This window comes from Denticeps clupeoides, chromosome 5 (assembly GCF_900700375.1).
Source record: "Denticeps clupeoides chromosome 5, fDenClu1.1, whole genome shotgun sequence".
NCBI classification, from domain to species: Eukaryota; Metazoa; Chordata; class Actinopteri; order Clupeiformes; family Denticipitidae; genus Denticeps; species Denticeps clupeoides.
The window spans coordinates 15,107,537-15,131,977 of NC_041711.1; the positions used below are offsets into that span (position 1 = coordinate 15,107,537).

At 43.1% G+C, this 24,441-nt stretch overlaps 2 protein-coding genes across 2 annotated transcripts; one reads left to right on the top strand and one right to left on the bottom strand.

Moving 5' to 3' along the window:
• Positions 1–521: 521 nt before the first annotated feature.
• trappc10 (trafficking protein particle complex subunit 10) lies at positions 522–18,491 on the bottom strand. Its single transcript, XM_028981413.1, has 23 exons — positions 18,310–18,491; positions 17,054–17,135; positions 16,176–16,311; positions 15,455–15,651; positions 14,275–14,470; positions 13,910–14,021; positions 11,894–12,141; positions 11,666–11,812; positions 11,310–11,424; positions 9,715–9,791; positions 9,517–9,608; positions 8,975–9,115; positions 8,634–8,746; positions 7,744–8,309; positions 7,110–7,251; positions 6,755–6,913; positions 6,212–6,441; positions 5,160–5,260; positions 4,640–4,766; positions 4,340–4,504; positions 3,500–3,680; positions 3,195–3,389; positions 522–3,078 (listed from the first exon to the last, which is right to left on the bottom strand). Exons 1-23 carry the CDS (start codon positions 18,398–18,400, stop codon positions 2,819–2,821), a joined length of 3,873 nt encoding a protein of 1,290 aa, XP_028837246.1. The 5' UTR covers positions 18,401–18,491; the 3' UTR covers positions 522–2,818.
• Positions 18,492–20,251: 1,760 nt separating this feature from the next.
• LOC114790872 (tryptophan 2,3-dioxygenase B-like) lies at positions 20,252–23,329 on the top strand. Its single transcript, XM_028981281.1, has 12 exons — positions 20,252–20,330; positions 20,429–20,525; positions 20,814–20,904; positions 21,210–21,280; positions 21,381–21,508; positions 21,588–21,774; positions 21,850–21,957; positions 22,037–22,148; positions 22,225–22,282; positions 22,384–22,463; positions 22,556–22,646; positions 22,871–23,329. Exons 1-12 carry the CDS (start codon positions 20,296–20,298, stop codon positions 23,040–23,042), a joined length of 1,230 nt encoding a protein of 409 aa, XP_028837114.1. The 5' UTR covers positions 20,252–20,295; the 3' UTR covers positions 23,043–23,329.
• The last annotated feature ends 1,112 nt before the right edge of the window (positions 23,330–24,441 follow it).

Consider the following 24,441-nt stretch of genomic DNA (forward strand, 5'->3'; position numbering starts at 1 on the left):
TAGAATGTAAATAAAAAACAGAAAACTTAAATATAGCTTACTTTAACTTCTCAGACAGACGTTTTTAAACCCTGGCGGGATGCTGTGAATAAGCATCGGACAGATGTGTGAGGTCGGCATTTTTTATTGAGGGTGGAACATCTGCCGTGGCTGTTGCCCCCGGCCAATGTAGAGTAGAAATAACATAAATCGCCAGAGGCTAGCCTCCGTTTCACCTCGTCAGCATCCAGTTTCGCATCTCTGTAGTAATTAAAAATGCATCAACTAACGACAGTGGCCGAAACATGCAAATCAAATTAACATTTCATTTTAAAAATTTGCATTTAAAGTCATTTACAACATTTGAAACACTTTACCAATCACCAGAAAAAAATGGGAAAAATAGGTACTATAGACCGGAAGTTTGTGTTTGTGGACCGATCATTAACCGGTTAAGGAAGCGGCCCCGTAAATCAGAAAGTTGCCGTTTTGAATCCCGATCCGCCAAGGTGCCACTGAGCAAAGCAGCATCCCCACACACTGCTCCCCGGGCGCCTGTCATGCCTGCAGCGGACACATTTCACTGTGTGCACCATGTGCTGTGCTGCTGTGTATCACAATGACAATCACTTCACTTAACTTTATGATTTACAGCTCTAAGGTGAGGTCCGTTGCATTGCTCGGACTGCTGCGTCTCTCAGATGTACTGTCAGATCTCAGGGTGAATGTGTTTGTTTATTTTTGCAGCCATATCGCTGCCTATTAAAAATAAAGGGGTATGACCATATATTTAGACCACATATAAAGACCACACGCTTGGCACATTTTTTAAAACATATGTATATTTGACTGTATAATGCATACATAGTCTTCTCATTTAAATAATTCATCTAAATACAATCTGTTGCTGAATGCTAATGGAATAATTTACAAGGAGGTGAAAATTGCAATTGGAACCCCTGAAAAATCACGACCAAACAGGAGGTCCACGTGCTTTAGTGTGAAAGTCCCAAGCACAACACCACCCTTCCAGCCCACTGCCATCAAATAATTAAAAGACTCAAAATAAATACAGAATAAGATTTATAAATTGAGCACATGTGGACAAACACAAGCAACACCAGTTGATTCATTTGTTGTTGTTTTTTGTGTAATTCCTCATGAATTTACACACAAAATGCTTCTCCATGACTAACTCTGATATGTTCACCACAAGGGGGCAAAAGAAATAATAAAAAAAAAAAAAAAAAAACAGGCCCACACAGCACAAAAACAAATTCCTTCTTAATCCTGAAAATCCCAGGCCAGGCTGCTAAAGGGCACTGGAGGCAGCTTTTCCACAGAAGGTCACTCAGAGCACAAAGGAAGTCTTTGTGCCATGCCAAGTCCTATCGGCCTCAATTTCCCCTCAACACCATTCCACACAGCTCTATGGTTGCTTCTCGAATGTCTCCTCCATCTAGCCAAGCCTATTTTAAGACCACATGTCTTTATCTAGAGCAGCTGCATGCGATACGCAGCTTCCACCTCCCTGGCTCCTACCAAATCAGAGTCTCCAGCCTGGTTTTTGGGCAACTTCCTGCCTTTGGGGGTCTTCAGCAAGGTCAGTGAATTAAAAAGGCTTCATATCTCAGAAGTTGCGATGCATATCTGAGAAGTGTCTATGAAGCGGCCTCAGGCTTACAAAGACCCTCACAGGCCCAAAGCATTATTTACCAACCAGGCAATGAGTCCCCATAGCAAAGAACGTCACCCAATCACGTTACCAAGGCAGTGCCGGCTCCTTGCCCATCCAAGCCCAAACCGAAAGACAAGTGACAGAGCATATGGTCATACAAAACCCAACAACAGACCAGGACTGAGAGCATCACTTTTCCATAAACCTCACCTATTAAAGGAACCACATGAAACAGGAAAAAATATTCTCCAAAAATTATGACAGAAAGGCTGGCAAGAGTATTGAGTGCTTTAATTATGTGACTCCCACATCCGCACATAGAAAAAAAAAAAAAAAAAAAATCCCCTCACTCCCCCCTTCATTCTCGTGACCTCCTGTTTATATATTTCCATTTTTGGTGCCATCTATACAGTGATCAGTGATTCTCTTTAAATAATATCTATGTATTAACAGTATGTACAGTGGCCTGAAGGTGGCACTATGGCTGCAATAGCAAGACAAGAATACAAGGAACGTCTTAAATCCTTCCTCTCACTTTCTTACACACACACACACACACACACACACATACACACACACACTCACTTTAAACAGCAACACTGAAAAGCAGGAGAGAGTAGTGGTCAATTTTTTGACCTGGACTGAAAATTACACTCACACACACAGCAACAAATTTCTCTTACAGACATAAAAGACAAGTACATAAAAACACTGCGTCTCAGTTTGTGTGTGTGGTTTCTGGGAGTAGGGGGTGGATAAAATGACTCATTTAAGAATGCAGAAGAAGGCTGCAAGGCATGATGGGATAGTCAGCTTACTGCATCAAAAAAATGGAGCACGATAGAACAACTGTGCAGTGTTGCAACTATCACAGGAGATTCTCAGGATGATGAGAGAGAGACGTGGTGAGATGGAGAATAAACTGAAGTCCCAACAGAGAGAGAAAACAGGACGACCATGATAAAGACGGTGCATTTTCAAGATCCAACCATTGCAAACAACCCCCGCCCACAGCCAGGGAGTCCAGAGTTGGGAGCAAGGTAAGGTGCAGTCTTCCCCTTCGGCCCCCTCCCAAAAACAGCAGGGGCAGCACAGAAACCAGGGTCCAGGCCCCAGAGAGGTGAGATTTGGGAGAGGGTGAAGGGACACAGCCAGGGCGGGTCACGTGGCGTTGACCTCCAGTATGTGATCGTCGGCGGCCGGTAGGACGAGCACCTGCCGACCCCGGCTGCAGTTGAAGACCTGCCCTGGTGCAAAGGGCTCCAGGCGGGGCATGGGGAGTACCCGGGGGGCAGGCTGCTGCGGTTGGTCACAGCTGCCCAGCGAGTGCACGCTGCCCCGGCTGCGGAGGCTCGCAGTGTCAGCCTGATCATCCAGACCTTTGTCCAGCAGAGAGAGGTTATCGTTCTCCAGACAGCTGTCTGCATGGTGCACAGGGAGACAAGCGGAGAGAACCGAAGCATCAGTTCAAGGCCGATAAACGTGATCAAATTCTCAGGACGATTACATGCAATAACGTGTCGGTGCGTGTGCAGACCTGTATCAGGCTGTATTGCGGGTGTGGCATTGTGCGGCAGGTACTTGAGCACTTTGATGCTGGGGAAGGGCAGGTGTCCTGCAAAGAGGGGCATCAGCTCCATCTGGACCTTGTGGGTGGCACTGGCTGCCACGGGCATGGACACCAGTCCTGAACTCTTTCCACACACTGCCCAGTTACTGCTGTTGTCAACCACTGTAAACACACAGCCTCAAACCTCAGAATCCTAATTTAATTATATCTAAAACAAAAGTCAAAGACACACATACACACCATGTGATGCATAGATTCTCACAGTCCCATACCTTCATACATGAGTTTGGTGGTCCTGAGCCCCTCTGTCTCGGTGGTCTCCTCATCATCACGCTCTGCGTCGCTGGGCTCGGTCAGGCGTGTGATCGACACCTCCAGGCCACAGAGGGCGCCGGTGCGACAGTGCTGCTCTCCGCTTCCCGGCCGGATCTCAGCTCTAACGCTGTACAGGGTCTACAAGACAGAATTAAGATCGTTGGTTTTAAGGCTTTAAAGTGTAGGTTATAGGTCCACAGCACACTGGCAAAATCAGGAAGCAGCAAATGGAACTGGAGCAAACAAGAGCAAAAAGGTCCTTTTGGGCTCTTTTTACATCTACCTACAGAGACAAGTGAAACAGTGATAACAGGAGAAAAAAAAAAGTCACTATGTAGTAGTTTAGGTCCTGTTCGTACCAAAGCTGAAAGGGTACTGAAAGGAAACATAACTGACCTGAAAGTGCTGTTCTAGTACAAAAAGTTGCTACATATCCCTTTTCCCCCTTTGCAGGATTTCATTGGGTGATTTTTGTGATTAAAAGGACATTTTCCCCTCAATCACTTTTGACAGGGATCTGGCAGTTCTCTTGCTTAACACCATTATTCATTAAAACTGTGCAAAGATGACAACAGTGTTGTCATGCATGGGAAAACTGTCACCAGTAGGTGTTGTAGAACAGTCGTGACTTTAAAAGGATTTTTTGGTAATTTATAAGAAATTATGCAGTAGGTTTGAAAATATGCATCTTCACAAAAACATGCAGTAAATTGCAGAATTTACGGGATTTGCGGCGATTGCAGAGCTGATGTATTGTAAGTACAATTGTTTGAATTCAGACACAACGGGCCACTCACAGACACCCGCTCCAACTGGAAGTCGTAAACGTAGGGCTTCAGTTCAGCACCGGGCACGTCAGACGGGGCGAAGCTGGCGGAGAAGCTAAACTGCAGACAGGCGGGAGGGTCCGTTTTCCACTTCACCTCCCACAAGCAGAACACAGACTGCTTACTGTGCACCAACTACACACACAAAAACCCACATTTTTTACACATGTTAAAGAAACCTCAAAAATTGTGTATGTGTGCGTGCGTGCGTGCATGTGTGTGTGTGTGTGTGTGTGTGTGTGTGTGTGTGTGTGTGTAGAATGCAATCACCTGCTGGGCTTTTGCATTGAGGGAGCTCAGCTCCAGAGTGGGTGTCGGCTGCCGTTGAGTCAGGCTCTGATTGTCCAATCTGAAATTCGTTTCGGACACATTCTGCAGGAAGACCTGGATGTACTTCCTTTGGACAGGCGAGACATAAGAAAGTTCTGAAAAATTCCACAGCTGCAGCTACATTTGCTCCAGTATAGTATATGATTAGGAAACACACTTAAAAGAAATTAAGAGCAAGGAGAAAAAAAAATAGATGAGCATAAGAAAAATAGATTCACAAGGACACCCATAAATTACACAATGCAAGCACAGCCCTGAAACACAATCATTCCATACACTTCATTTTCTTTGCAATCCATTTTTTTTTCATGGTCAAGGCTAAGTAGAGAACAGCAGCAGTCTTGGAAAGTGAAAAGGCTGAAATACGAGTTCTGCCGCTGTGATGATAAAGGTGCATCAAGGTTCTTATTCTATACCACAGCAGAAGGACACGTGATTGTATGGGTTTTGTTTGCCGTACCTTTTCCCAGCAGACAGCAGTGAGTACTTTGCTTTGAAGGGGATGTAGAAGGTGAGAGATATGAGCGTAGAGTAAATGGACCAGGGGCAGTCTACAGACACCTAAAAGAAACAAATATAGCAGCGCTGACATGTTAGTAGCCTTTCAGGGTGTGAAGTAGTGTTGGGCGATATGGCAAAAATCTTTATCACTTCATACTTTACCAAGATTTTTTTATCGTGTTTATCACACTTTTTTCTGATATTGCCAGACTTAAACCAAGGATACCAGAGATAATAAACAGCTGATTATCCTATTTCCAACCATTTCACTCTTTGCTAGCTTTACGCAGTGATCCACATCACACTGTACTGCATGTATTCCATCACGTCAACAGCTACATGTCTCCATTTCAATGTGATGGATGACAGTGTCTGACATTTTTTTGTAATCATGAAAAATTGTGATCATCTTTGATTTATCACAATTGAGATCCTATAATTGCCCAGCCAAGTAAAAATGTTTGACTATTCTTTTTTTTTTTTTAGCTCAACCAATTTTAATCCATACATATTTACAAAGATTTTTTTTTGTTGCCAATCCATAGTGCATAGTTAGATCCCTAATTATTACAATAGGTTTCCATCCCTCAATTTCAGTCAGTGGATCAATACATTTCTATTTATAATAACATCAAGATCTGTTGAACTCTCATTTGCTGTTATTCAAAAACAAAATTAGCTCAAAAGATAAAGTTCCATCCATGATCCAATGCTTGACATTATTATTGATTTTATAGTTCAATCATACAGTCAGCAACTATGTTGCATATTACATTATACCTGTGAACAAGATAATACTACGAACCAATCAGAGTGAATAAATATAATATGACAACAACAATTAAAAACAAAAATTTATATATGACGCAAAAGTGCATCATGTCTGCATCACATCCCCTTTTTTCATATACTGTAGAAAATAAAAAAATACTATTACTACTTAAATTACTTTTACAACTTTACTTTTACAAGATTGAAATGTTATTTTTGACCTGGACCACAGCATCCTACCTTCTGGTCCACGGAGGCCATGCCGCTGTTGTGGCACACGTGGCTCTTGGTGCGATAGCGGACCTCACCATTGGTAAGCCTCTCACTCTCGGGCCGCGCAGGGGACGTTGGGATATGGCACAGCACCTCCAGGTGAAACAGCAGCGTGTGATAGGGCAGCGTGGGTGGCAGGGATATGCTGGTCACCTTCTCACTAGAGTGGATGGACAGAGTGTTCTCTCCTACCAGCTCTAAGGAGAGATCAAAACAGACAGATACATTACGCATTTTTGGATAATCATTAATGCCTTCCAATTTTGGTTTGAGGTGAGGTGTTCAATGGGCAGTGACAGGATGGCAAAACTAACCGTTTAGACCACATTCTTCTGTAATTAAAGGATTTCACTATTGATTAATTTATCACATAGTTTGAACATAATCAATACATTTATTTTAATGCAATGCATCAATCCAGCCAAGTCTGTGGACGGACATGTAGATTGAAACGGACACTGCACTCCCCTTTTGTATTTCGGTGCAGAGTGTGTGAGTGCATTTACTCACCCCCTGTGCTGGACAGTATCTGGGCGGAGCAGGTGTGTGTGTGCAGGATTGGCATGGACTCTGTGTTGCTGAGTTGCAGGGCCTCGCCCTTCTTCAGCGTGTAGTGCCCTGTTACTATGGAGAACTTCACCTTCTGCGGAAGCCCTGCCAACAAGTTCTCTATGAAGCACAAAAAAACCCAGGAGAGAAAAAGAAATACATACATTAAAATAATTGCAAAGATTACACACAATATTGAGGGAATATATGCAAAGACACTACCATCCAATACATATTAATATAAATTAAATACAATGCAAAGTATTAGGGGATTGAGTGATATGTTTTCATCCAAGTCAAGTTTTTTCAGACCTACCTGATAGGGGTTCAATGGTGAGCTGTGGCTCTTGGGAGTAGACCTCATACTGCACTACTGGGTAGATGTGGGGCAACAAGAACTGCACCCTGCCCACAGTGGCACACAACTGCCTTAGTGTGTAGGTACCAGCTTTCTGGCTCTAGGAGGGGGGGAGAAGTAAATATACACACACTGTTGCTGAAAACGTATAAAGACTGTCACAGACAGATCACTGTCCTCCGGTAGTTGAAAAGGGGGGCGTTGTTTCAGCACCTTTAGTGGTGTCACAAAGCTGAGAATACTGCTCATTTTTTACGACACTTACATTTACAGCATTTATCAGACGCCCTTATCCAGAGCAACTTACAATCAGTAGTTACAGGCACAGTTACCTGGAGCAACTCAGGGTTAAGTGTCTTGCTCAGGGACACAATGGTAGTAAGTGTTGCTCTCTTCTCTACACTCTTTCCATGAGTAAAGTGAGCCCTTGTTACTAAATAACCTGTCTGTAGGACTCATTAAATTCCACTGAAATAGTAGACAGCAGAACACACACCTCTCTCCTCCTCCTCTGCTTCCCTATTTTTTTCTACGTACCAGCAACAGATTCACAGCGCAAACTAACAGAAGAAGAACTTGTCCTCGGACTTACTGGTGCAGTAAAATGGACAATGTTGTTGCCCGGCAACAGTGTCACATCCAGGGTCTTCAGCTGCTGCATGCCATCCTCCATTGCAACCGCAGCGGCAGAGGCAGAGCCAGCGCCGGGCATCTCCATGGAGGTGGAGCTGTCCTGCCGACGCAACAGCAGGTGAACATTTTTACACACCACGCCGGTGGAGTTCAGCGCATTGTCCGAGGGGCTGCGGTCCTGGATCTCAGAAAGCTCCAGGGTCGGGGGCGCTGACGCCAGGCCCAGCGAAGGCACTCCGGACGGGCTGGTCGCTGGGAAGAGCACGACCCCATCGGGACTCAGACCAGCTATGCCATGGGAGGGGCGACGCTGCAAGGATCCATACGGGATTTTCTGGCCAGGCTGCTCCATGGTAAAGAGGACGCTGGCGCTCAGCTGTTCCAGATGCACTGGTACAGGCATCAAGCTGCACAGGCACAGCTCTAGCTGCAGGGCGGAGCCGACGTGCAGCACCGCCGTCGCCGGCCGGAAACGCAGCTCACGCAGCTGGGCAAAAGCAGACATGCTGAGGGCTGCTTTCTGAGCTGAGAGACACAAATATCCAAATATAATATACTTATTAATATATCTGATTCAGAAAATACTGTGTGAACTGAAATGAACTGAGGAGGAACAAAACCAATTGAGTGCTGGCCAAAGATTTCTCAGTTATATTTCTTTATTCCTGGCTGGGTGTATAAAGTTGTATAAAAACCCTTTTAAGTGCATTCAGCCGCGTTAAATGTTTTGGCAGCAGCAGGAAGATATGATTGAATGATTAAGGGTTAATATGACTGGGTTAGTGTGAAAGGCAAATGGAACGAGTGAAAACCTCCTTCATGTAACGTTCACATGGCTCCTGTCCTCACCCTGTCCTGAGCTGGTCTGGCTGGCGAATGCCAGGATCTCCTGGCAAAAGTGCTTTCGCTCCTCATCAGTCAGGTTGGCATCACTGGCTAACAGGGCACTGGTCTGTAAATAGCTGAAGTGAAGCATTAAGGACAGAAAAATAAACAGTCTTCCTGACACTCGTTCACTGAGAGTGCAGTATCATGACCCCATCAAACTGGAAGTTAAACACAGGCACGTGAAAAGGATTGTCAGTGTAAAACATCACCCTTGGTGAGAAGTGGGCAGCCATGACAATTTGGCTGGTGTGTGTGTGTGTGTGTGTGTGTGTGTGTGTGTGAATACACTGTATATAGGATACTCTTCAGTCTGTCCCAGTTGCTTCTGGCAGTCTGCCACTTGTTTTCGCGTGTGTGTGATCTGTAGGGTCCAGCCCTCTGCCACATATGACTTTAGAGAGTCCTGCAGAAAGAGTGCTGCACTCTGAGGTTCCCCCTTCCTCCTGTACAATGAAATAAAATACATTGTGTTCTATATAATATAACCACAAAACACACCCTGGCACAACTCGTACATTAACACAAGGATGGTAATCTGTCACACCAAATATAATAATATACTTGTAATTAATAATAATTACAACCAAATACACAAGCAGACACAGCCCACACATTCACAAATAGGCCCAGCAAGCCAATCTCAAACACGGTAATTTGTGATTTCCCCTTGAATCTGAAGTACGAGGTTTCTGTCTGCAGACTCAGACAGACCAGTGCTTCAACTCGTCAGCTATGTGGACACGGACTGATCTCTGAGCTCTACAGTGTCACACTGCTCTCGTTTGGTAAAAGCAGTCAGGCGGCTCACGCTATTTAATTAGAATACAGCAGTGCAGATGCTCACATGTAGAACTCAGCAAGGCTCTTCCCAACCAGACGTGCCGAACGCATCCTGCCAATCGCTCTGTACATCTCCATAGCAGCATGAGAAAGATCCTGAAGAAAAGGAGGAAAAAGAAATAAAATAAATCAAACGTTAAAAGAATACATAATGTATTTTACCATGTTTACTATCATCTTTGCTGAGAGCTCAGACACATACCAGGTAATGCTTTTCAAACGCCTCCACCGATGATAAGGCTTCTTTGAGTTTTTTGTAGGGACTCTGCAGGCTGTTGGCTGAAAGACAAAAACAAGAGGCTACTGTCACATTCACTTTTACCTGACACACATCTCACAACCTCACAAAACTGCATTTTCCTAAGGCAGGACTCCGGGGCTCCAATTTGGTTGCATGTACAACCTAATTTCTCAAATCTGAGGTCATACAGGTGACACCAGCAGTTTGGGGAAAAAAAAACTCCCTGTGGTCCAAGCAACATCATATTCTAAACCAATCAGAGATGGCGAAGAGCAGGGCCTGCCCCTGATTGGCCGTGATCCAGATATTCCTGTATGTTTTAAAGTGCCACAGATTAGAGCTTTAATCAGGCCTTAAAAGTTAGGCTCTAGCCCGACAAGTACAGCTTTTTAAAAGCCCGAAACCCGACATTATTGTGTCGGCAGATGCCGGCCAACATGACTGTACCAACATGCTTTGCTCAACCAAAACTTAATCGCCATCGGCTTGCCTCTTTGTCACCGCCTCAGCATCCATTTTCACGCTAATCAAAATGCTTTCCTAACTGCTCATTTACCAATCACCAGGAGCCCGAGTAAAATTATAGAACTTAAAACACTGAAAAAGTAGACTGCTTTTTCTTGTAAAACTGTGCTTTAAATAAAGAGCTTTATTTTAACCATATTTGATCATTTTCAAGTCAATATTACCTATAGTGAAAGTGAAGTGATTGTAACCGCTAAGCCACCACTGCTGGACAGTGATTGAAAAAAAAGGGAACCTGTAAAACTGCGTTATTAATTGTGATTGGGTCGAAAATGTGGCACATCTAACTTTTACATTAATGCACCTAAGAAAAAAAGATAAGCACAATAGTGCAAAAAGTTAGTCTAGAGGCACAATGGTCCCCATCTCTGGTCCAACATATGATGCTGCCCAGCCGGCTGCATCATACAGGAAAATTAGGTAAATAACAGCGTATAGCAAGCTTACATATTACTTATTGCGTTCTTATGAATAAGGGTGGGAATCCCAGAAAGTCGCCGAATGACATGACACCAAAATGAGACATTGTACTCAGTTAGATGATTTCATAAATCTGCTGATTTAGCAACTAGAGCGCGGATGCCACATTTTTCATTAGGCAATTACGTGGTAAACTTGTGGTAAAATATACACCTAGCATGCAAGTTTTTCTTTCTATTTGTACACAGAATGCAGATTGACCACTAACAAAAATATATATATTTTAAGCATTTATATAGAAGAAACAAATGTATCGATAATAGGGCTGTTAGAAAATATCAATACATATATTGTGATATTTTATGTTTTGATATTGTTTTGATACAGAAAAAAAATTTTATTTAAATTTGTACACAAATGTATACATAAACCATGTCCCATAGCGGTATCTGTACAAGAGTTTTCTTTATGCATTAATTGGTTTTTGGGCATGGGGGCCTGAGGATGTACTCAAATATTAAAGTATCTACACTTACACTAACTTGTACAGCTTGTACTTGTTCCTGCCACTGGTCACATAATGGAAAACTACACAACTGAACTCTTTTCACCTGTCTCTGGTCTCTCAGTTCCCAGGCCAGCCAGTAAGTCCACAGTTCGGTTCAGGTCCTCAGAGTCGGGCCCTTTCTCAGACACCAGGCCACACAGCTCGCCCAGGGACTTCAGCTGAGTACAGAGTTTAACCTTTCAATTAACAACTTAATTCACTAGACATATACATTTGATTTCAGAGGATATTTCACTTTAACAGGAATAAGGAAGTCTGTCTGCAGAGAGATGACTGTATGGGAAGCCACCCAGGAAATGGCAAAAAAAAAAAAAAAAATCCAGGCTGGACAAGATGCTGACCTCAGTACTGGTTTCTGCTGCTAATGAGAGTGTTTGTTCTGAAGAGGTTTGATCTTACCTTCTCAGTAGCATAGGTCCAGAGGCCCACCGTGTGGGAGAAATTGGCCTCGAGCTGTGCCCGGTCACAGCAGCCCTCAATGCGGTGCAGAACCTCCAGACAACTGAGGAACACCCAGCAGTCGAGTGCCCCCTGCAGGACAGAGACCTGCACAACAAAAAAACGACCATCAGAGAGACAGCGGGGAGGAGAGAGGAGGTGAAGCCTGAAAACGAGCCATGGCCGCACCTCCAGCAGACGCAGCTCCTGGACGCAGTTGTGCAGCAGCTCCAGGGCTCTCTGCGTCACCTCCCAGGGCCGCTGCAGGAAGATGAGTAAGGTGCACTGGCGGGAGAACAGGTAGCTGCGCAGGTCCAGCAGGCTGGCGTCCCGACACTGGATCAGCTCCCTCTTCTCCATGTCGATGGGCCTCCTCAGCACCAGGCCGTTCCAGCTGCGCACCGGCTGGCAGAACGATCCCAGCCAGTTGGCCCCATCTGCCACGGCACAACACACATCACACAGCATTAGTGCACTACACCGCGCCTCCTGGATTTCATGATCAAGGCAAGGAAATCAACGCAATATTTCAATCCATTTGACCAATAATCAGCCGCAAAAATTCTGGGGGACTGATTATATAATTCTACCACACCATGAAGGAAGAGAGAAGAGGTGACAAACACTGTACTCTGAAAGTTACCTTCACACTGAGAGAGGTCACAAGATTAGACTGTGAGCAGATGCTTCCATTTACAAAAACCAAAAACAAATGTATTCCACGGAGGGTCAGAAATAATACATAATTATTTAAACAATATATTATTTGTTCTAATGTGAGATTGTGTACAGATGGTTTGAGTACAAATAATCCTGAACCTCGTGACATTGGAATGGCACAGAATCATCTGATTCTCACGACAGCATTTGTGCTGCATCATGTGACACCTTCATAGCAGCAATCACCATGCATCAGAAACTCTTAACCAGCAAAAAAAAAAAAACTTTTTAGTCTCAGATATGTAGTGAAACCGCAGCTCATTTTTGTCTTCAGGCTATAAATGAGTAGAGGGGCTTAAAACACAAATAACAATGTGCACTGCACTGTGAAAGTCATTTGCAGAAACATGCTCCCAGACTGTATGAAGCTATCCATCAACAGACATTTTTAGTCTAGTTATGAGGATCCTAGAAATTTGGCAAAATATTTGCTACATACAAAGTGGGCTGTGCGATATGGCATAAAATTCATATTGCAATGAATTAATATTAAACCACAGATGGTAGACTGAATATAATTTGATAAGTAATTTTAAATGTAACTGTTTTTGAAAGGGTAACGTGTCCATAGCAAAAGCACTGCAGCAGGAAGTTGCATAATAAACGTTTTACAGATAAATATACCAGATTAAGCAATATCTGAGCAATTCTACTGAAAGTGGATTTTCAGTCACACCCGTATGTCCAGTGAAATACCAGGTATTTGCATGATGCCAGTAATTACATTAAAAATAGTCAGAAAATATTTGAATAACACTATGCTTGTTCATTGTCACGCAGTCTCTCCAGGATTCCAAGATTTTATTTTGTGACTTAAAATCATAATTATTTTATTTTTTTCGTACAGGGCACCAAACAGGCTAGGACCACCCCTGCTAATTGCGTGCGTGGCGCACTTCCGGGTTTACTAAGTGCAGCGCATGGACCAACGGATAACCGAAACAGTTTTTAAATTTTATTTATTGAGTTGAGTATTTTTAAGACCTCTAAACTCCAGAGTTAAGGTTTACTAGTCAATAATATTCAAGCCCTTGTTGTTTTGGAAACTTAAATTTAGGAGATTTTAAAAGATCTGCGGAAACCCTGCTCTGTGCTCTGACCCAAAGCTAATGACTCGTGCTGCAAGTAGGCGTGGTTTCCCGCAGGTGATGTGACATTTTTACGAGGAGCGGTTATTTCTGTGGTAGGCCGGTATAATAAAAATCTCTCCCGTTGGCAAAATTTATATTGCATTTTGTTTATACCATTTATACAGTGCAGCCTAACATACAAATCCTGCAGACCCAAAAAAGTGACACAATGAGCGGTAGATAAGTTTTACTGATATGGAAGATGAGGTGTGAGGTCAAGGTCCAAACTGCTATTACCAGGAAATTATCTGAACAGCTGACTTCCTCCAGACCCGTTTGAAGCAAATATTTCTTTGTGCAAAAATGATAAGACATATAAACTCTTCCAGCTCAGATAAATGGAATGTTGGCGTACCTCCAGCTCCGAAGTTCAGCACATACTGGGTGAAAAGGGCATCCAGCTCATCATACTGAACCAGCGCGTCCTCAAACTGCTGCAGCATTTCAAACACAAACGCCAGCTCCTCCTGAACAGAACACACACAGAGAGTCAGAGACACGCCCTATTTTCAGATGAAATACTAGAGAAGGCAAACACACTCCCTTAAAATTCCTCCCCTAGTGGGGAGATTCGTTTCTGGCAGTCCCACAAAACAATAAACAGTCACATGACTCGCACATTATTAAAGTAGGTGGGAATGACCAACATCTATGCATGGTTTGCCGCCCCTCCCACTGAAACGCGTTGGTTGGCAGATGAAGATGGCAGATGCATCACACCTGCACCATGAAGTAGTCACAGAAGCTCCAGCCGGGCTCAGTGCGTTTCTCCCGCATCGTGCGCATGTCGTCCTCGAAGCGCCCCAGGTTCTTGGTGAAAGACATGAGGAGCAGTGTGCGGAGCTTGGTCAGGAAGGAGCTCCATGACTCCTGGGACCGAGAGGAGTCCTTCAGGGGGTCCGCGAGGGCCACACATCTGCATGACACAGGAATGAAGAGGTCACTCAAGGAAGTTCTAAGCTCCAGCTCACAGTTACTGCTCTCCAAATACCGTGCAACAGATCCAGTCTGGTTTATAGTCCTGAACCTCCATATAAAATACGGACACGCTGATGCTTGCTGGGAAATCTGTAGTCTTACATTCATGGGATGTTTTGACCGACATTAAAATAGATTTGCACAGATAAAGTTACAACTGTTACTTGTGTCTACTGTATTGATATTGTTGTTAAGTTTTATGTTTAACCTCCCCTAGAAAACCACAGTCACAGGTTCAAACCCTACTGACTACCATTGTGACACAGAGCAAGACACGTAACCCTGAGTGTCTCCAGGGGGGGACTGTCCCTGTAACTACTGATTGTACATTTCTCTGGATAAGGGTGTCTGGTAAATGCTGTAAACATAAAAGCAGAAGAATTAAAAAGATTCCAGGTCTATCCAACTCAAACAGACAGTAAAACTACTGCTGCTTGTGTAACGTGGAGGAAACACATCTGGACGCACTTGACACAGACAGAAGTGAGAGGATTTTGACAAAAAGATGGAAATGATGCCCAAAGTACCAAACTAAACTTAACTAAAACCTAAAAGGCCTATACAGAGAATTTCCAAATTATCTGAAAACAGTTATGCTGCAGGTTTAGACCATTAAAACATATTACGTATTTCTCTCTCAGAATGTAGTTCTTATTTTCAGCAATTCTAATCTGGGCAAACTGGACAAGGCTTCATCTGCAAGCGCACAGTACAGGCCTTCAGACTGACACTCCACATCTGCTGCTATATTTATTTTTAATTAATCCAACAGAAGCCCCTTTGAGACTATGGTTTCGCTTCTCATTTCACATTTGCGTGACCCAGAGGTAACAGGGGAACACAGATGAAGAAAAAAATATGTGTATTTTGATAATATTATAAAAATAATATTAAAAAGTACAAAGTCCAGCAGGAGCCCCACCGGTCACTCTGCTTGTTACAGAAGTCGTTGCGGATCTTGTCCATGATGGAGGTGCGCGGCAGCAGGTTAGTTTTGTTCTTCTTCTTGCCGTCGGTCTCCACCACCACGATGAGCCAATCCTGAGTGCCGTGATGCCGCAGCGTGCTCTGCCACCGGAGCATGTCGTCCTTCACAGATGCCTTATACACCTCCGTGTCCTGATGCCACCACACACACACACACACACACACACACACTCAGGTGATAATATTGACACAGTCCCATCCGTGCATCAGCCTGAGGCTCACACACTGCACAACCAGAGATAAGAGCCACCAACTATAGTCCACAAAGTGACTTTCAGGTCTGTGTCCATCTACTTGACCTCGAACACCCTGATTTACACTCGCTTCCACTGAACTGGAGCATTAATAAAAAAAGTAAAAGAATGAAATGCAATTATCAGACAGACGGCTGAGACAAAAATGCCCACATTACCATAAGATGAACTAAACGCACATTTCAAATGTGGATTTGCATGTGTTAAAACTGAAACGCTGGTACAATGTCATTTCAATGCAGATGTTCCCCAATTTTAAAATGGCCACCAACCATTAAAGGGTAACTGCAAATGGCATTGTACTGGTCCCATTTACGAATAAAAAGGCAGAGAGCAATCCAATCTAAATCAAACAAAATGCAACCCAAAAGGACCAGAGGGAGCAGTAGCCGTGGAACTCACACAGCAGTCGGTCCAGTATATGTGGAGGAAGGGGAACGTCAGCAGAGCTTTGTTTCCTTCTCTGGGAAGAAGCTCCTCTTTAAACTGGACAAAGTTGGCCTCCAGATGGATCATCTTTGGTGCTCGTCCATAGGACCTGAGGGGTGAGTGGAAAGTCGGTAACCAGGGTAAAATAGGTAAATAAAAAATGGGAAGGGATCATTCATATTTTACTAACTCTTCACAGCTCCCTGCCATCACACGTTTGTGGCGTCCACTGAGAGGACCTTGTGTAGGAGGGGCATGAGGAGGTGAGGTGCTACACCTGGGCGTGTGACGTATTGACAGGAGGGGATTGAAATAATCCAGAATGAGGAAGTAGGGTGTGTGTGAGCAGTCAATCATGCATACAGGCTCCTCCCCTTTTTTAACATTCAGGTTCATCTTCTGGGTGTCAGAAATAATTACACACCAACAGTCTGGGTTGAAAGTTCCTCCTCTACAAGAGAAAGATAACTACTAAGCAGCCACTTCTGGACCTACCTGAATGTTACACTCCAGACGTCTATTACAGTGCCACAAAAAATGGACCAATGTGTTAATTGTGCAGTACACATTTATAATGCTGCACTTAACAACTTTAAAAGCATTGTGTGATTAGGTATATCGCAATTGTGTTAATAGGACGAAAGAAATAACTTTTTTTGGTTGTCATCAATGTTTCGGCTAGAAGCAGAATTGCTGCATCAGGTCAGATTCCCCCATCATGTTTCCAACTGATTTCGTGTCTGGTCTAATGCACAATTCCTGTTCTTCCCGTCATACCCTGGAGCACCACGGACATGCATAAAGCAAAAACAAAAAAAAAAAAGAATTCAAGCCATGAGGCCGAATCTCACCTTCTCCATTCCATGGGTTCCCGCGGCAGCTGCTGTGCAAGTGCGTTGTACAGAGACGTGAACAGGGCCTGGTCCCCGGCACCTGGCAGCATTCAGGAGGGAATGAACAGGGGGTCAAACTGGACAGTAGTGATGCCACCATCATCTGCTCATGTCATGTGACAGAATTTACACGTTACAGCTAAATGGACGTTGGTCTGGTTGGTCTGGCTGTGGTCAGAAAAGCAAAATCACTCACAACTTCCTGTCATGCTTTTTCCTTTCTTGGTCCAGAGCAAATAGTGTTCTCTGGTCATGATGAGAAACGGATGTATAACCATATGCATGTACAACACACTGCAGAGCGTCCTGGAATTTTACATTTCTGCCATTTATCAGACGCCCTTATCCAGCACGCCTTACAATCAGTAGTTACAGGGGCAGTCCAGAGTCTTGCTCAGGGACACAATGGTAGTAAAAGTGGGGTCTGAACCTGTGACTTAGTGGTCTTCTGGTTCAAAGCTGGGTGTGTTATTGGGCTGGTTTGAGATCAATTTTTAAAAACATATTTTAGCTAATCTGAAACAAAACCTCAAAAACTCAACCAGACAAAAAGAACTAATGGACAAAAATGATGTCACTGACAACACCGAAAGAAACAGACGCGTTTATGTATTTCTGGACCTGGTTACATGACAAGCACGTGTAAGCTTAGTCTTTAGCAAAATATGAGGTGTGCTTTTGTGACCTTGATGGTTCCACACAAAAAAACAGGAATGCAGCCTAGTTAAACGTTTCCAAGTGAGAGGTCGTGGAAAATGAAACGAGCACGTATAAGACAGGGCTTGGTTTGAATTTAAATGAACCCGGTCTGGGGGGGGGGCAGCCATGAAAAGCACCCCGAGGCGCGAATACCGTTCCCTGCATGCTGACGCCTGCGAAGGAATCCGCCCTGGATCCAGCAGGCCGGGAGAAGCCGGACGCCCCGTCCCCACCGGGATCGGGTTTGCGTGTTTGGCCAACGTTACGCGGTATCACGATTCTGGGCGCGCTGAAGAACGGAGAGTTGGGGCACTTCGACCACTGACAGGGTCTGTGGCAGACTCGCGACACCCCAGTGTCACTCCTGGACGCGTTGTCCCCGCTCTCGCCTTTAAAGGGACCTGTCGCGGGCGCAGGCACCTCCAAATTCCATGCTGCGGGACGCCGCTGCTAAATCAAGGCAGCTAGCAGACCCTGTCCGACGCCCAAAACAAACCGGTTAGAGGTGCACTTACACGTCACAATCGGCTTGTTTTCCATGGTGTAGATGATTGGCTTCTCGTCATGCGCCTCCATGGATTCCGAACGCTCGCGTTGGTCCACCATGAAAAGCCGCGGTCAGCACGGGGGCACCATCTCGTCGGCCGCTAGCGCGTCGACGTCCAGGCCGCTTCCCTCTCCATTTCCTACGCGCTGACGCGACGACGACTTCCGGTGCGCGTCCTGCGCCAGCGGAATGGGCGGGGTCATGGGCGGGGTCACGGGCGGAGTCTGCGCGCGCCCGTTCCAACGCGGATCCGAGCACGTCCGGATGCACGTTGTTTCATTGAACTTATCTCAGTCACGTTCTGTATTTCTGTATTGTGCTCACATGCATTATTAAATCCACTTCACTATTCTGTAAGGGAGACGAGGCAGATTACAGAAAGGAGGTTCAGAAGTTGACAGCCTGCTGGCTCTGAACAAAAAAAAAACAAGGAGATCACTGTCGACTTCAGGATTTACAGCACAGACTTGGCCCCCCTTTACATCAGTGAATTATCTAATTGTACATGCGTATAGTGACAATAAAAGGCATTCTATTCTATTCTTTTCTATTCCTCATTGTGATTAATGTATTTTTCTGAGGTGCTTACGTAATTTTGTAGAAATGTTTTGTATAGTTTTGTGTAAGCGTATAGATCTGCATATTATTACATGGTTATTTATCCTCTTGATCTAATAGTTTCTGAAGTCTGCACAAATTGGTGATCTGTTACATCTTTATCCAACAGATGGCAACCAAAGAGCGCAGGCAATATGTGGAACTAAACACCACAGTGTTAAATAGCTGATAGCCGTGTGCATACTATTTCAGCCAAGCACATTGCTGTTGTGTAATAAACAGTGATCAGGGCTTCCCTGGGATGACCTAAACATGAAACTACACATTCCACACATTTACAGCACCAGTTACAGTGCAAAAGCACAAAAATCAGTGATAAAATGCAGTCCTGTCTGATCATTTTGCTCGAATGTCCATCTGACATGAGGTTGTGTAATTTAGGTTTCAACACAAACACTTGAGGTCCTGCTGACACACACTCTTATGTCAAGGTCAGTTCCTCAATAGTTCATTGTGGATTTGCAACCCATTCTGGCACATGTCGTGTTTCCATCGTGTTTATTCATTAACCCCAGTCCCATCAAATAGGGGTCATTAACATTTTATCAGGTGACTTGTTTTTTTATATATAAAATATGCTTTATTAAATCACCGGCTCATGATTAAATTATAATTTTTAAAATATGCTTTTTACTTACTGTACTGTCACAACTAACCAAAATTGTGCTTTTTTTTAAATATATAAGGTATTTAAAATGGCATAGAAGCAACATTCCACAAACAAAGTGTACATGATAATTCATATGTGTTGGTCAAATGTCTTTAGAATGTATTGTCTCTGTAAGGGTGGTGTTTCATGTGCCAACGGTAACTCGTGGCATTTCATACACCAAACACCCCAAAATTAACATGCAATGTGCCTGCGTTGTCCGTAGATGTTAATGTTTGATCACTACAGGCTATGTGTGTGTACTCGTGTGATGTTTGCATGCTATCATGTCAGGAGGTACCTGCACGGGTCTGCATCATGACAGTGGTACTGAGTATTTAGAGTAGAGTATTTTTGTCGGCCCACCCTTTTGTTGGTTTAGTTGAGTATACAGGTGGATTTTGAACAGGCCGCTAGTAAATATTTACTCAGCCATGAAAACCGGCCACATTTTGGTCCCTACCAGATGATAATGGTAAATAAGGTTTTGCAAAATAGTTTTGACTGACAACACCGACTCGGGGGGTGTGATCACACACCTCTCCGGGGACAACATTAGTGGGCAGTCCAAACTTGGCCGGCTGTGCCAGGTGCTTAAATAGTGGGAGTCTGGTGAATTCTCTAGAACCTTACGAGACCCAGCAGTAGAGAAGGCCTGACAGAGAGCTGTGAGACTGGCGTGGCACCATGAGTGGCTGTCCTTCCTTTGATAAGAAGCATCAGTATGCATCCTTTGTGTTTATATTGATAATTAATTGTGTACTGAGGATTTCAGCACGGCTTTAGTTGTTTTAACATAGTTTGATTCATCCAAACATAGATTGTTCACAAAAAACCAGGCTGGAGAAGAGGACGACTCTCAAGAGGGCATCAACAAAGCAGCAACAGGAGGAATCCTTTATGGAGATTACCTTCAGGTAAATGTCTTCTTTAATACTGGTGAGTGATCTGTAAAAATGTACAGGTGTAGGAGTAAGACATTCTTCACAAAATTCAAATGAAAGATGGTATATGAAATAATGAGTATGTCCAGGTTTAAGTTTCACTTTAGAATGCTAGGCAATAAAATTAAACCTGTGAGGTTTCAGACAAGTTTTTCAATGCACTGGGACTCAATGACATTTAATGATATTAAAAGTAATCTAATCATATCTACCTATTATATTATACAAATTTTATTCATTTTTATTTCCATTTTCCTGCAGCTGGATAAGGTAGTGAAGTCACAAGTGCTGCAGAGTGCACAAAAAGGGAAAAAGATTCATGATGAGCACCTCTTCATCGTCACCCACCAAGGTGATTTTTCCACCCCCCACCCCCCCATTAAAATGATAGGATAACAACTTGTCTTGTGCCAAACCAAGAATTTTGGTTTCAATTTCAAACCCATTATTGTTCATTAGTAGGCAAAGGGTCTCAGATATGTGAATTAAAGATCATGACCTTGCAAATACCAAAATACAGTGATTACATATGTATTAATTAGACAGTAGTAGCATCATCTGGGCTTGAAAGTACATTAAAAATAAATAACGGAAAATTTTGATTCTTTGTACGATCCGAAAATGCATTGTGTAATTAAATGTTTCTTCCCTGTGCAGCCTATGAGCTCTGGTTCAAGCAGATTCTGTGGGAACTTGATTCAGTTCGAGAGCTTTTCATGAATCAGGGCGTAAGTGTAAGAGTCACAACTCGCTTCTGTTTTCACCACCCTCAGTTCTTGAATGAAAAAGGAAGAAAATGCATTCTCTTTCCTCAACATCATTAATCAGGTGAGGGATGAACGTAACATGTTGAAGGTGGTCAGCAGAATCCACAGGATCACCATCATTCTCCAACTCGTGGCAGACCAATTTGCTATTTTGGAAACCATGACAGCCATGGACTTCTATGCTTTCAGGTAGCATAAACAATATGACCAGTAATCAAAAAGATCATTGATGTACTGGAAATTTTAATTGTTTCCTTTCACAACACAGAGAATACTTGACCTCAGCTTCAGGGTTCCAGAGCCTTCAATTCCGGTTGCTGGAGAACAAGATCGGTGTCGCAAGCAATCTGAGGGTAACATACAACTGTCAGCACTACAGGGACAACTTCAGTGGAGAAGGGAGTGAAGCTCTTTTCAGGTCAGAGCAGGAACAAACACTGCTGCAACTTGTTGAGGTAAAAAAGGAGGCTGTTGGAACAAGTTCGGTAAATTGTGGATCAGATGAGCTTGAGAAACATGTATTTCTTCAGAAATGGTTGGAGAGAACGCCTGGCCTTGAAACCGATGGATTCAACTTCTGGGCGAAGCTCCAGGCTAACATCGATAAGGGTTTTAACCATGAAAGACAAAGAATAGAGGTCTCAGTCAACATGTTTTAAATGTCATTTTGAATTTTATGCTTTGTGCTTGATTTTTGTGCTTTTTAATTAAACATAGAACATGCCACAGGCCAATACAAAGCAGGCATTGCTGGAGGACCTCCATAAACAAATAGAAGTTTTCACATCTTTGTTTGATGCCAAAATGCATGAATATCTTATAAGCAAAGGTATGTAGCAACTTTCTTGTTCCTCGCATGTGCGTTAGAGATTTGTAATCACTAGATGCCTTGATGTTGCACACAGGGGAGCGCAGACTCTCTTACAAAGCACTTCAAGGAGCACTGATGATCTACTTCTACAGGTTCAAGAGCCTTTATATTATTTTATTAATTCTCAGTTTAAAGTGTTTAATATAAGTCATGGGCCTAACCTACTAGAAAATCCTATGGGTTTTGGTTCCAGAGAGGTCCCTCGTTTCCAAGTCCCATTCCAGATGTTGACCTATCTCATGGAGATTGACACACTCATGACAAAATGGAGATGTGAGTTCAGACACACAACTGATAAGAAATGTGCAACAATAGAATGTATCTGTGTGTGCACATGCAAATGAATTTATATATGTGCATTTCAGATAACCACGTCTGTATGGTACACCGAATGATTGGTAGTAAGGCTGGCACTGGAGGATCATCTGGGTATCTTTATCTGCGCTCCACTGTTAGGTCAGAACATCAGGTCACTTCATATATCAAAATAAAACATTTTTTCAGTTGATAATGAAGCACCGCTTTACTTCAGTGCACAGTTTGTGTCACCATACTGGAAGAACTTTCTCATGCTAACAATCTTACCTCTAATATTTGTCTTTATTGTGTTTCTAAGTGAAATTCAAAGCCCTGCTTAACCACTTCATGTAGAAGCTCACATATCTGCCTGTTCTCTCTAGTGACCGCTACAAAGTGTTTGTGGATTTGTTCAACCTCGCCACCTACCTGATTCCACGAGACTGGGTGCCAAAGCTCAACCCGAACATTTACAAGTTCCCTTACATTGCAGAATGCTACGACAGCTCATATAGTTCCTGTGGTTCCAGCAGCAACAGCGAAGACTCAGACTAGAGGAGCCCTTTCTCAACCTCTCCAACTTACTCATACTGACCTGCTCTGCAAATATTCCAGTAATTGCACAAATTTTCACAGCATTGTATTGAGATTTGTACTGTAGATATTTTATAGTAGCTTTATAGACAGAACAGTAACAAGTAAGGGCCAAGTGTGTTTAATAATGAGGCAATGAACTGTGTGTAAATATTATTCATCCACAAATGTGTTAGCATTTATTTTAAGTTTTATTTAAACTTATTATGCACTGTACACTATGGAGTGTGCTAAAAGATGCTAATTTGTACATTGTAATACTATACATGTATACCAAAAATACTATATTATGTAATACTATATACACACACACACACACACACACACACACACAGAAACACAGAAAATATCATATAATGCTTAAATATATCCAGTGCTATTTTACAAAATATAAAAATATATTTTTGTGTAAATGTATAATGAATTTTTCTATACTTATCCATGTTTTACATAAAAAATGCAATTGTTAACTACATTTGTGCCGTTCAAAGTTTCTTTGTAACAGCAATGTTTACATATTTGAATGGGGTATATGAATAAGTGAAAGTGAAGTGATTGTCATTGTGCAGCAAACACTGCAGCACAGCACACAGTGACACAACAAAATGTGTCCTCTGCTTTTAACAATCAAACTTGGTGAGCAGTGGGCAGCCATGAATAGTGCCCAGGAAGCAGTGTGTGGGGATGATGGGATTCAAACCGGCAACCTTCTGATTATGGGGCTGCTTCCTTAACAGCTAGGTCACCCTCAAATCAAATTCTAATCATGGCTAAGCCCGGTCCAATCAAATTTTCGAGCCCTCAGCAAGATTTTAGGTGGCACAGCCTTTCCATTGCAATAAATTCCACTGCTAGTGTGGACATTTTCACAAAAAACTGAATAGATTGGTCTCAGACATTTTTTTTAAGCAATCGCAAAATTAACCAATTGCAATTTAACCAATCGCAAAATTAAAGTATTTAGCAAGAAATACAAAAAAATAAGAACTTGAGCTTCATAACAAAATGATCTAATTAGATGTGTGTGAGCTATATATTGGGCGCTGCGGCATATTAGCCAACAAATTATTTTTCCACATGAGAAATACAATGAGTCGTGTGTGACAAGAGACTAAAAAGAGCAACTGTGACCAAAGTGGCTGCCCACTGCTCACCGAGACACAATCAACAGTGTGATCATGTGACAGTAGCATCGAGGAACCACCAAAAGTTAAAGGGCAAAAAAAAGAGAAGTCTAAAAATAAAAAAAATTCCCAGCAACGTTGTGAAACATTGTACTACTTCCGACTTTGTATAGATGCTGCAGAAGTGGGACAATGTCATTGCTTTTCAAGTAACAAGTAAGTCTCAAGTCTTTGCC